The sequence below is a fragment of the Salvia miltiorrhiza genome, chromosome 8, assembly GCF_028751815.1.
Source record: "Salvia miltiorrhiza cultivar Shanhuang (shh) chromosome 8, IMPLAD_Smil_shh, whole genome shotgun sequence".
Classification (NCBI taxonomy): domain Eukaryota; kingdom Viridiplantae; phylum Streptophyta; class Magnoliopsida; order Lamiales; family Lamiaceae; genus Salvia; species Salvia miltiorrhiza.
In genome coordinates this window covers 52,556,322-52,567,247 of record NC_080394.1, presented here as the reverse complement: position 1 = coordinate 52,567,247, position 10,926 = coordinate 52,556,322, and the positions used below count along the sequence as shown (strand labels likewise).

The 10,926-nt window shown below is 38.3% G+C and overlaps 4 protein-coding genes across 6 annotated transcripts; 1 reads left to right on the top strand and 3 right to left on the bottom strand.

The window, feature by feature from the left end:
• Positions 1 to 1,356, bottom strand: LOC130998658 (uncharacterized). Its single transcript, XM_057924073.1, has 2 exons — positions 744 to 1,356; positions 1 to 605 (listed from the first exon to the last, which is right to left on the bottom strand). The coding sequence occupies exons 1-2, from the start codon at positions 1,354 to 1,356 to the stop codon at positions 1 to 3; spliced, it is 1,218 nt and encodes a 405-aa protein (XP_057780056.1).
• A 648-nt stretch (positions 1,357 to 2,004) lies between these two features.
• On the bottom strand, positions 2,005 to 2,862 carry LOC130998657 (glutathione S-transferase T3-like). Its single transcript, XM_057924071.1, has one exon. It carries the CDS (start codon positions 2,860 to 2,862, stop codon positions 2,005 to 2,007), a length of 858 nt encoding a protein of 285 aa, XP_057780054.1.
• A 765-nt stretch (positions 2,863 to 3,627) lies between these two features.
• LOC130999018 (heavy metal-associated isoprenylated plant protein 39-like) lies at positions 3,628 to 5,704 on the top strand. Of its 3 annotated transcripts, none has more exons than XM_057924486.1 (4): positions 3,628 to 3,776; positions 4,023 to 4,063; positions 4,369 to 4,447; positions 4,982 to 5,704. In XM_057924486.1, the coding sequence occupies exons 2-4, from the start codon at positions 4,058 to 4,060 to the stop codon at positions 5,407 to 5,409; spliced, it is 513 nt and encodes a 170-aa protein (XP_057780469.1). In that variant the 5' UTR covers positions 3,628 to 3,776; positions 4,023 to 4,057; the 3' UTR covers positions 5,410 to 5,704. The 3 variants fall into 3 exon arrangements, with proteins under 3 accessions (XP_057780469.1, XP_057780467.1, XP_057780470.1); XM_057924484.1 differs by having other exon boundaries at positions 3,694 to 3,820; XM_057924487.1 differs by having other exon boundaries at positions 3,763 to 3,827.
• Positions 5,705 to 9,370: 3,666 nt separating this feature from the next.
• LOC130998656 (uncharacterized) lies at positions 9,371 to 10,644 on the bottom strand. The gene is made up of 3 exons (XM_057924070.1): positions 9,862 to 10,644; positions 9,461 to 9,786; positions 9,371 to 9,410 (listed from the first exon to the last, which is right to left on the bottom strand). Exons 1-3 carry the CDS (start codon positions 10,642 to 10,644, stop codon positions 9,371 to 9,373), a joined length of 1,149 nt encoding a protein of 382 aa, XP_057780053.1.
• Between the last annotated feature and the right edge of the window lie 282 nt (positions 10,645 to 10,926).

The following is a 10,926-nucleotide window of genomic DNA, read 5'->3' as shown; positions in this document are numbered from 1 at the left end:
TTAATTATCATCTCCAAACTTTTGCCATATATGCTCGATCAAGTCATGTAATAGAGAGCTGTGATCTTCTCTATTGCGAAGTTGGGACCTAGTTCTCATATAGCTCGCTAGGCTTGCAATCTTATTCGTAGAGTATACAAAATCATTAGTTCCCTCTCCATCTTCACTTTGACGAGTATTTTGTCTTAGTCGATCTTCGATGAATTCTGTAGGATCATGATAGTTAAGGTAAGTGCTTCTTTCATCTTCCACTATCATATTATGCATGATGATGCAAGCAATCATTATTTTTCCCATAATATCACGATCCCAAATAAGACATGGCCGCTTGATAAAAGCAAAACGCGCTTGTAAAACTCCAAATGCTCGCTCAACATCTTTTCGGGCAGCCTCTTGATGTTGAGAAAACAACTGGTGCTTTCGAAGTTGTGGAGCAGGAATAGATTTGATAAATGCCGCCCATTGAGGATATATACCATCAGTGAGATAGTATCCCATATTCCTTTCGTGACCATTAACGATATAATTAACCTTAGGTGCTCGACCTTCCAAGATATCATCAAAAACAGGCGATTGATCAAGTACATTGATATCATTTCTTAAACCTGGGGTTCCAAAAAATGCATGCCAAATTCATAGGTCTTGTGATGCAACTGCTTCCAGAATAATTGTTGGCGTACCGCTTCGTCCTGCATATTGCCCTGCCCATGCAGTAGGGCAATTTTTCCATTCCCAATGCATACAGTCAATACTGCCCATCATGCCTGGGAACCCTCGCCGTTCTCCGATATGAAGAAGAGCTGCCATATCTTCTTCAGTTGGCTTTCTGAGGTACTCAGCTCCGAAATTGGAAATGACACCTTCAACAAATTTGATGACTGATTTACGAATGACTTGGGCACTCATTCGTAAGTATTCGTCATGCAAATCGGCTGAGGTGCCATATGCCAACACCCTCATAGCCGCAGTACATTTTTGAATTGGAGACATACCAAGACGGCCAGCTGCATCAGGGTGTTGTTGAAAAAATCTATCGGTGGCGACGAGCTTGTTCATTATACGTTCGAACAAAGGCTTTCGCATGCGAAACCTTGTTCGAAAATATTCTGGGGGATAGATTGGATCTTCTGAAAAGTACTGCTCGAACACACCTTCATGGCCTATCTCACGTCTTCTTTCAATATACCGTCTCCTTCCTCTAACGGCATGATTGGTAGGTTGTACAGATAGACTTGCGGCATGGATGACCACATCCTCAATGATGCGATCAAGTTGGCGATTATGTTCGGCAACGCTTTGTTCCCATGCTTCATCATCGCTAGAATTTGAAGCATCAATATTAGAACTAGAGGCCATTTTTTGAAGAGGAATTTTTTCTATGTAGAGTATAGAAGAGATAATTTTTCTGTTATTTGAGAGAGCACATGGATAAATATATAAGCAAGAGCATGATAAGTGTCAGATGCTATCTTACACAATAATTCAGAAATCACATGGGTGGTGGTGCCACCGAAAGTAAAGGCTTTTGGAAATATCGTGACAATAATTCAGAAGTCACATGAATGGTGCCACCGAAAGTTAAAGCTTTTGGAAATGTCGTGACAAAATGAAAGTACATTGAAATTACACAAAATGAAATTACATTGAAATTACACAAAGCGAAATTACATTGAAATTGCACAAACTGAAATTACACAAAATGAAATTACATTGAAATTATACAAAGCGAAATTACATTGAAATTGCACAAACTGAAATTACATTGAAATTACACAAAATGAAATTACATTGAAATTGCATAAATTGAAATTACATAAATAAACCATACAACAATAATTTAAATAACACAATAATTAAAAACAAGCATCATAAGTTGGATTACATTCCATAAAGTTCTGCCATTAGCCGACGTTTGAGAACTTCCTCATCTGGAGATAATTGGTTTTTTTTCATTAACGTATTCAACGTAGATGTTTTCATTTCTTTTTCGCGTGTGATTCTCATTTAACGTAGTTCAGCAGTGAAAGCATCTGAAACTATCGAAGATTGTGATTCTGTTTGTTTTCCTTTTCTTTTGGCCTTAGCTTTAGCTTTATCCCTACCAATAGGACGATGAAATTTTGAAGCATCACTACCTGGAGTTTCTGGAGTGGAATCGGTTGGAGGATCCACATCTTCATCTGTCCTCGATTTTTTTGAGCTGCTACGACTTTCGTCAACACTGTCTTCGTCGTCTGGGTGAGAACGTCGTACGTAACCAGTACTATCCAATTTCAGTTCCCAGTTCGGATAGCTGCTCATAACTTTTTCAAACACCTCATGGTGAGTAAACTTAGGTTTACCATAAATTGCTTGAGCTGCTTTCTCGATATCCTCTTTAGACTGACCACTCGCTCGTCGCTCATATGCTTTCTTGTATGCAGCAACCCACAGAGTTACATTTTTGTTGAGGCGTTTGTAACGGTTCCTCAATGATTCGATGCTCCTTCGACCTCCAATTTCTGAATTATCTGCTCGACTTTGCTCATACATATCTGCAACAGTTTTCCAAAACGACTTACTATTTCGGTTAGTGCCAACAATTGGATTGTTACTGACAAAGCACCAAGCAGACATTAGTGATATATCTTCTATATCAGTCCAACTTTGCGCATTGTTGGAAGGGTTTGCAGAAAATTTTTCAGAGGTTTGATGATATTCAGAAATAGGAGAATCAGTTGAATTATGCGAGAATTCTGAATTCATAGCATAATCAAACTCTGGGAATTCATTGGAGCTTGGAATATCAGCAAGATTTGGATAATAGTCTTGGGGGGGATTGCAATTTTGTGAGTTGAAGAAAGAATTATTGTCTCCATCCATTGAAAAATAGAGAAACAAATAATAGAAGTTATATGTAGAGAGGATAAATGAGATAATTTGAAGGAGTATTGAAATATATCAAGAGTGGTCTCTATTTATAGAGAATGAAAAAATATAAATTTTGGTATAATTTCTTCATTTTTTTAAATATTTTATATAAAAGATATAATGATTTTTATCAATTATCTAAATAAAATCTACTCAACCAATAATATAATTACAAGTGTCACAACTCAATGAATTAAATTTGAAGAGAGAGAGACCAAGGCTGGTCTTATTTTTTGAAAGGTCGACCACCTCTTCTCCGACCTCCAGCAATTATTAATTTTTTTTATTCTAATGAGGTCGACCAGGTCCACCAAATTGTGGCCGATAAACTTGGTCTTAGGGGACGTCCCAAAAAGGAAAAAGATGAGCTTATTTCAGGGACGGAGGGAGTATATTTTATAAAAGAGGAGTATGTTTTAAATGTTATCTTTCATTGTGGGTATATACTTTTTTGCCCCTAATAAATTCCTTATATACAATTTTTGGAAATCAAAATAGTGTATATATCGCAAATTCACGTATTTTTCCAGAGAAAGGAAAATATAAACGATTGAGAGATTTATCAGGTGGGACTAAATGCATGAAAAAATCCGACGTGTCAGCACAATATTCTGACACGTTCAACAACAATCGAACAAAAAAAGCTCCAAGTGGGGCCCAGATGTAATAAGCTGTAAATTATTTCTTCAGCTACATGCTGTAGTTTTTGAACGTGAAAAAGAACACTTTTTTTTTTTTTTTTTGATACATATAAACTGAGCTTAGTTCCACTGATGTCACATTCCGTCGAAGAGAAACGTGGGCTGCTTCTCATTCTCTCTATACATACACATTTACGTGTAGTTTTAGGCTAGAGAGAGAGGAAGGTAGGCTGCTCTTTTCTCTCTCTTTCATGATCTTCAATTCTTTGGTGCGCTGTGAGAATTTTTTTCTTTAATGTGTATAAATAACCCATAATTCCTGTCTCACTGTCCTTTCCTCTGCTTTCCCATTTTAATCTCTTTTCCATTCCATCTCTCTCTCTCTCTCTCTCTCTCTCTCTCTCTCTCTTCTCTCTCTGTTTCAGTGTCACACACTCTCTCTCTTATCTGATCACAAACTACAATTTTCAGGAAGAGTCAGATTCTTTGAGATTTTGCAGTAGGAGATGAAGGTTTGATTCTATATTTTCCTCCTACTTTTTTTTTTCTTGTTTGGGAATGAAACATGCAGTTCTTTCTGATAATTTATTGGACTTTTTGGTGGTTTATTTACTTATATTTTCACTTTTTTTCTAGATCTGGAAGGCTGTTCTTGTTGGAATATGATTGTTTCTTTGAGTCTGAGTTCATGAATTTCGTATATTCCATAATATTATAGAAATCATTGGCGTTGTTATTGATTAAATTATTGCTCGAGTCTGACAATCGATCCTTATTTTAAGAGATTTTCTTCTGCTTTATGCAAATTCATCTGCAGAAATTTGTGTTGAATTTGGATTTGCAAAATGACAAAGATCAACAGAGGAGGGCTTTGAAGACGGTCTCTACCCTTTCTGGTACGCCGTCGTTTTATCGTTTAGATTGGTGCTGTTCTCTGTTTCTGCATTAGCTTGGCTTATTTGGATAGTTAATTATGATAATCTATTTAATTAGTGTATAATTATGTGGAGCTTGTGCTGTATAATGATAACTAGGAAAAATTGATCTTGATCATCTGAAAAGAGGGATAATCATGGAAATAAACGAAGATCAATGTTCAAATTGACCTACCATTTAGATGATTAATTAATGGATCCAATTATAATTAGAGATATAATTCAAATGTTGAGTTTTAATGGGAGATTCATTAGTCCAAAAATGCCATGATTGCGTCTAGTTAGTTCAGCAATCTTATCATCTATTTTCACCACAATTTCATAAGAGTTAATTTCTCTAACAACCCTAGAAAAAGATGTTGCTTTTCCCTGTTCCATTTGAGTTATATATATAGTGCAATCACAATCAGAAGGTAGGAAATCGCTGTCGCGTAATCTTGAAGACAAAAATGTGACAGTGTTTAATCTGTATAAGCTACATTTACAAATTTGTAGGAATCGATGAAATCTCCATCGACCTAAAGGGGAAGAAGCTAACCGTGATTGGAACAGTCGACCCTGTATCCGTGGTTAGCAAACTTCGCAAAAAGAGCTGGCCGGCCCACATAATCTCAGTCGGGCCAGCCAAAGAGCCGGAGAAGAAGGAGGAGCCGAAGAAGGAGGAGGCGAAGAAGGAAGAAGCGCCGAAGAAGGAGGAGGCGAAGGAAGAACCCAAGAAGGAGGAGCCTAAAAAGGAGGAATCTAAGGAAGAAGCAAAGAAAGAAGAGCCTAAAAAGGAGGAAAAGAAGCCGGAGCCGGAAATGCAGGTGATCGGCACAGCATTGCCTTATAGGCCACACCGGCCCTACTACCCTCCGATGACTACGTACTACCCCGTGCACCACAGCATGGAAGAGAACCCGAACGCGTGCGTTATAAGCTAAGGCGATCACCGTGTCGTGCCCCACCCTGTCATTCGCCCCTTGCCATCGGCTCCTAGCCTACGGTTGAAGCTAATTTTTTTTGATGTTTTTGTACATATAAGAAGTTGAAATAATGATTTTGGTCATCATTTTTGTTTGGCTACACAAGTAAGATTTTGTCTTTTTTTCTTTCTTGATGGCAAGTTGTAGAGAGAGGTTGGTTTCCCTAAGTTGGAAGCCTTGCTGGAAAGGTGCAATTGTGTAGTGTAAAATTTTATATATTGCTAAATATGAAGACAAAATGCTTGAAGTGGAATCATTTGATATATATGTTTGGACAAACCTGCATTCCTACTACACATGTAAGCACTATTTCATTCCTTTTTGTCTCTATAATGCCTTGTTACTAAAGTTGTATTTTCTCTATCACAAATCGTGTTGCATTTCTTATTGTGATTATTATTTTTATTTATGGATGATTTTTCCTAGGGAATCGGTCCCCATAAATCTAGGGTTTTGAAAATCTGTTATTGCAAGTTGTGAAATGTGGCAAGAATTCAATTATTTGTGCTAGCTTTGAAGCACAGCCGTGGTGGCGGCTTTCATGTAGTTGTAGGATTTTGACTATGGGATAGCCAATCATTTTATGTTGTTATTTTCTTTTTAGATTTTGATTATGTGAAGTTTGATAGAAATTGAGAAGATAAGCTCAGTTAGTTAAAGAGATTAGATGACGAATTAGCTGATGAAGTTAGCCACCTTATGAATGATTAATTTTAGTTCTCATTCATTATGTATATGCTAAGATGAGATAGTTAGAGCGAGAGGGAAAAGAGAATAACGGGTCTGTGTGATTGAGAGCTTATTTTCGTTCGATCTTGTAACTGTAATCTTTCTTGTTGATAGTAAAAACAATAAAAAAGTACGATCGAATCACGTAAAATAGTGTGATGTTCTCTGTTCTTAATTAATACTCCCTCCGTCCATGAAATAAACTCCTAGTTGTGGTTCGGCACGAAGACTAAAAAAGTTGAAAAAGGTGTTGTGAGTGCGATAAAAAGGTAGTTGACCAAAAGTGATAAATGTGTTGTGGGTGGACGCATAAGTGATAAATAGTAGTAAATATAAAATATAAAAGTGATAAAGGTAATATGGTGTGGGCCCATGAATGTTAAATGTAAGTAAATATATAATATAAAAGTGATAAAGATGTTGTGGGGGTGGGCCCATGAATGGTAAATGATACTCCCTCCGTCCCATTATTCATGACACGTATTCCTTTTTGGGTTGTCCCAACCTACATGACACATTTCCTTTTTTGGAAAAAATCAGGGGTCATTTAAGTATTAAAATATGGGTTAATTGCATGAAAATACACGAACTTTAGTCACTTTTCCATTCTGCACACGAACTTTAAAATTTACATTTTAAACCATGAACTTTGGATTCGTTCCAATTTTTCCTTAAAATTCATTTACCCCCAATTTGGTCATGAGGTGGCGCCTATGTGGCAGCCGGAAGTGTGCCTCACAACTGCCGGTCCGATATGTTATACGACGTCGTTCTTAATAGTGATAAACGACGTCGTTTCTCGCTGAATCGTTTAATTTAGGTTAAATATGAATTACTTATCCCAATTCATTCATATTTTGTAGCTCAATCTAGGGTTCGTCAGCAAATCAGGTGGAATGCCTTCATCGTCTGCGACTTCCAGCCAATGTCACTCAGAAATGAACTCACGGAATTGCCATTGTAAAGCTCCGGTGAAAAAAGAGATCTCAAGAACTACCAAGAATCCTGGGCGCGAATTTTACTGTTGCGCTTATGGAACGGTAGGTTAATTTGGATTAGTTCTTCGCCTCCTCTTGATTTTGCTGCACTTGTGTTAATTATTTCAATTTTGTTGTAGTGTAATTATTTTGATTGGGTTGATTCTCAACCAAGGTCATCATCTTCTTCATTCGTACATGAGAACTGCTGTGAAAAGATCAACTTTTGGATTGGGGAATACTTCAAGATTTCTGACTCAAATGTTGTCTTCTTGAAGCATAATCATGAGGTAAGAGTGCAACTCGCCATTCTGGAGGCTGCAAAGAAGGGAATTGAGAGACATATTGTAGTTCAACGTCTTGTCATTGTTGGGCTTTTGGTGATTGTGTTAGGTCTAATGTTTAGATAGGTTGTGGAGATGGCATTTTCTTTGATTTTGTTGGGCTGATGTTTAGATAGATTGTAGTTTAATCCATGACATTTTGTATGATCTTGAACCTTTGTAATGACATTAGCAGAATTTGGTGGAATATTGAAGCCTGTGAAATGGCCATTTTGTGTTTAACACTATAATTTGCAAACAAAAAACAAATCATCTGCCAATAAGAAATAATGACTGAAATAAGGATTCATTGATAGAAGATGATCTGCAAACCAAAAAACACAACAGTATTCATAAGTTAATAGTACATAACATTTGCAAACAGTCACTGAATTTGTTTCATCAACATTTTACAAACACAAAATGGACTGATCTAGTGCTTAGGTTCCTTGTGATTCTTGTGTTGGAGCGGACCCTGTTGGGGCAGTTGGAGCAGATTGTGTGTTGGAGGATCCTACTCCAGATGCTTGGCTTCCACTGGTTGTAGACCTTGTGTTGGGACTAGGGATGTCAATCGGGCCAGCCCATCGGGTTTTCGGGCTAGCCCTATCGGGTTCCGGGTTAATCGGGTGCGGGCTAATCGAGTTGGAGGTTTTTTCGGGTTGTAAATCTTCAACCCTAACCCTAAACGTTCGGGTTTCGGGCTAGCCCATCGGGTTGGAGATTTTGAATCGGAAGTTCCACCTTTGTAACTTTTGTATTCCTACAACAAAAATAATTGTATATGAATAATTTTGTATAATTTTGAAATATGAATACATTCAAATATTTAAAAATAAATAAATAAATATAACTTGTCATAATAAAAAACATAAAAGTTGTAGATTGAAAGCCTTAACATAGAAGAATCATGAATCGGGTAAAGACACAAATATTATTATAATAATCCCCTGAAAACATATATTCATATAAGTGAAAATGTAATTAACATAAAGTGCAAAAATGCTGCCACCAACAATCGAGTCCTCAAATCAGACGTCGGAGCTCTCAGAGCCAAGGTTTTTTAATTAATTACATCATCATCATACATTCATATACTATTTTTAATTAGATATTTATATATATAGAGAGAGACTGAGATTAATTAATTAAATTAATGAAATAATCAGGTGAAATTAGCAGAGGATCTGCTGGCAGGCGGCTCTTTGACCTCCAGTTTGACCCATCTTCTTCACAACTATCTCAACGCACCAGAGGATGACTACATCTAATGAAATAATCAGGTGAAATTAAAAAAAAGACTCACCGTTTTTACTGTTGCTCGCCGGCGGTGGATGTGACGGCTTCTGGGTTGTCCTGCGGTGGTGATAGGTGGATCGAAAATGCCGACTGTCGCGAGTGGAGGAGCCGACGACGTGGACCGGTTGCTGGAGCCTGGAGGCGGTGGTGGCAAATGGCGGCAGATGAGAGGCAAACGAAGGACTCCACGGCTGCAGAGGCGAGCTGAACTGCTGACCGTGGTTCAACGGTGAACACCGAACGGCGATGAACGGCGTTGGATGATCGGAAGCAGTGAACGGTGGAAGTGTTGGAGAACTTGGAGAGTTGGAACTTGGAGGTGCGCCGCTGAATAGGGAAATTCTGAAGCAGACCTTAAAGCTACAAGCCTAAAATCATAATATTTTATTTTTGATTTATTTTTTTTAAAAATTCAATAGCCCGACGGGCTGGCCCGACAACCCGACGGGCTGACCCGCTTCAACCCGACAGCCCGAACGGGCTAGCCCGATTAGCCCGATTTGTAATCGGGTTGCGATTTTTCAACCCTAACCCTCTAATTTTATCGGGCTATTCGGGTCGGCCCACGGGTTTCGGGCTGCATTGACATCCCTAGTTGGGACGGGGTGGCACGAAAGTTCCTCGGGCACTCCTTGAAGACATCTACATAAGGAATAAATTTGAGTTAGTACAAATGGTAGCAAATGAAGTGAAGGAAGTATTTTGAAATGATTTTTGGAACATACATTGACATATATGTTCCCTGTCCCTTGAGCAACATATACCCCAAGTCCTTTTAAGGCCGTGTTTCTTTCTTTCATGATTGTGCTTGTGGAAGCATTTGCATGTGTTGTTGAATGTAAGGTGGGGGCTGGACCAGTAGAAGCAGGATCAGTTGATGTAGGAGTTGGAGCAGTGTCTTCATTCATGGCTGATGTAGCATTTTTCTTTGTGGTGCGCCGCTTCCTCTCCTTTGTAGGCCTCTCACTGCATGTGAGAGGATGCTTCCTTGGCCTACCTCTTGGCTTCTGTAAAATTCAATCATTTATCATGTAAGAAAATTAAGACAATGGCAGATTACAAATTTAAGTTAATAATCTAACCTGATTTCCTTCTTCTCTGTCCACCTTTTCGTTTTTGCAAGACCTTGCATTGTGACCAACTTGAAGGCAGTTTTGACATGTCATCCTAATCCCAATTCTTTTCAGCCGTGTGTTGTTGTTTGGATCCCTCTCATCTACATCTCTTCTCCTCTTCTTTTTTGGTCTTCCTGGCATAGCCCTAATCAATGGAGGTTGCACTGGATAACCAACACCCTTTGGCCACATTTTTTCCCCATTGATAGGCTCTAAGCCATATGCATAAGCCTTCAAGTATTTCTCCACAAAGTAGCATTCATGCACATACTCTGTGGGTTCCTCCTTCATAAAATGCAAGGCTGCTATGGCATGCTTGCAAGGTATCCCACTGATATCCCACTGCCTACAACTACAATGCTTTTCACCTAACTGAACCACAAACCTATCATCATAACAGCTTACTTCAAATTTGCCACCTAAACCAGGATAGGCTTGGCACATTCTGGCATCATATCTCAGTTTGTCAAGTTTTTTTCTTATGTTTGGGCATATTTTTTCAGTACTATCAGTCACCAACCCCAGCTTTTTGTACTGTCTCCCCCTTAAAGCAACTCTAATGTCTTCTAACATGGTGATTATGTGCTTAGCCCTAGCTTTCACTATATAGCCATTAAATGTCTCAGAGACATTATTATCAACCATATCAGATAGACAATGTGTAGAGATAAAGCATCTACAAAACCTGTGGTATTCCCTGTTCATAAAATCTGTGTGTGCTTCCTGACTCTCAGCTTTCATCTCCTCCATTGCTAAGTCAAACTCCTATTGATATGATGCACGTACTGCTCTCCAAAAAAGATTTTTTAGTGTTGCTCCTTTGTGTGTTTTCTTCCAGTTATAGTAGACATGTCTTGCACAATTTCTATGTTCAGCAAATGGTGCAAGACTTGCCACTGCATTTTGTAGTCCCTATCAAAAGACCATTACAACAATGTTGTTAGTACTCAAGCAGTCTCCACTGGCAAACTATTCTCTCCCAATCCTAACACCTTCCTACTTCTAGTTATAGGAGAGGTTCTTACTGAAACA

Bases quoted from the DNA above. Each gene is read 5' to 3' on its own strand.
- LOC130999018 (XM_057924486.1), top strand. The intron at 4,448-4,981 runs GTACGCCGTCGT...ACAAATTTGTAG, and splicing joins GACGGTCTCTACCCTTTCTG to GAATCGATGAAATCTCCATC.
- LOC130998657 (XM_057924071.1), bottom strand. From the start codon at position 2,862: ATGGATGGAGACAATAATTCTTTCTTCAACTCACAAAATTGCAATCCC.
- LOC130998656 (XM_057924070.1), bottom strand. From the start codon at position 10,644: ATGGAGGAGATGAAAGCTGAGAGTCAGGAAGCACACACAGATTTTATG. The intron at 9,787-9,861 runs GTTAGATTATTA...TGAATTTTACAG, and splicing joins ACAGAGAAGAAGGAAATCAG to AAGCCAAGAGGTAGGCCAAG. The intron at 9,411-9,460 runs GCTACCATTTGT...GATGTCTTCAAG, and splicing joins ATACTTCCTTCACTTCATTT to GAGTGCCCGAGGAACTTTCG.
- LOC130998658 (XM_057924073.1), bottom strand. From the start codon at position 1,356: ATGGCCTCTAGTTCTAATATTGATGCTTCAAATTCTAGCGATGATGAA. The intron at 606-743 runs GTATGCATTGGG...TTGGAACCCCAG, and splicing joins CATGATGGGCAGTATTGACT to GTTTAAGAAATGATATCAAT.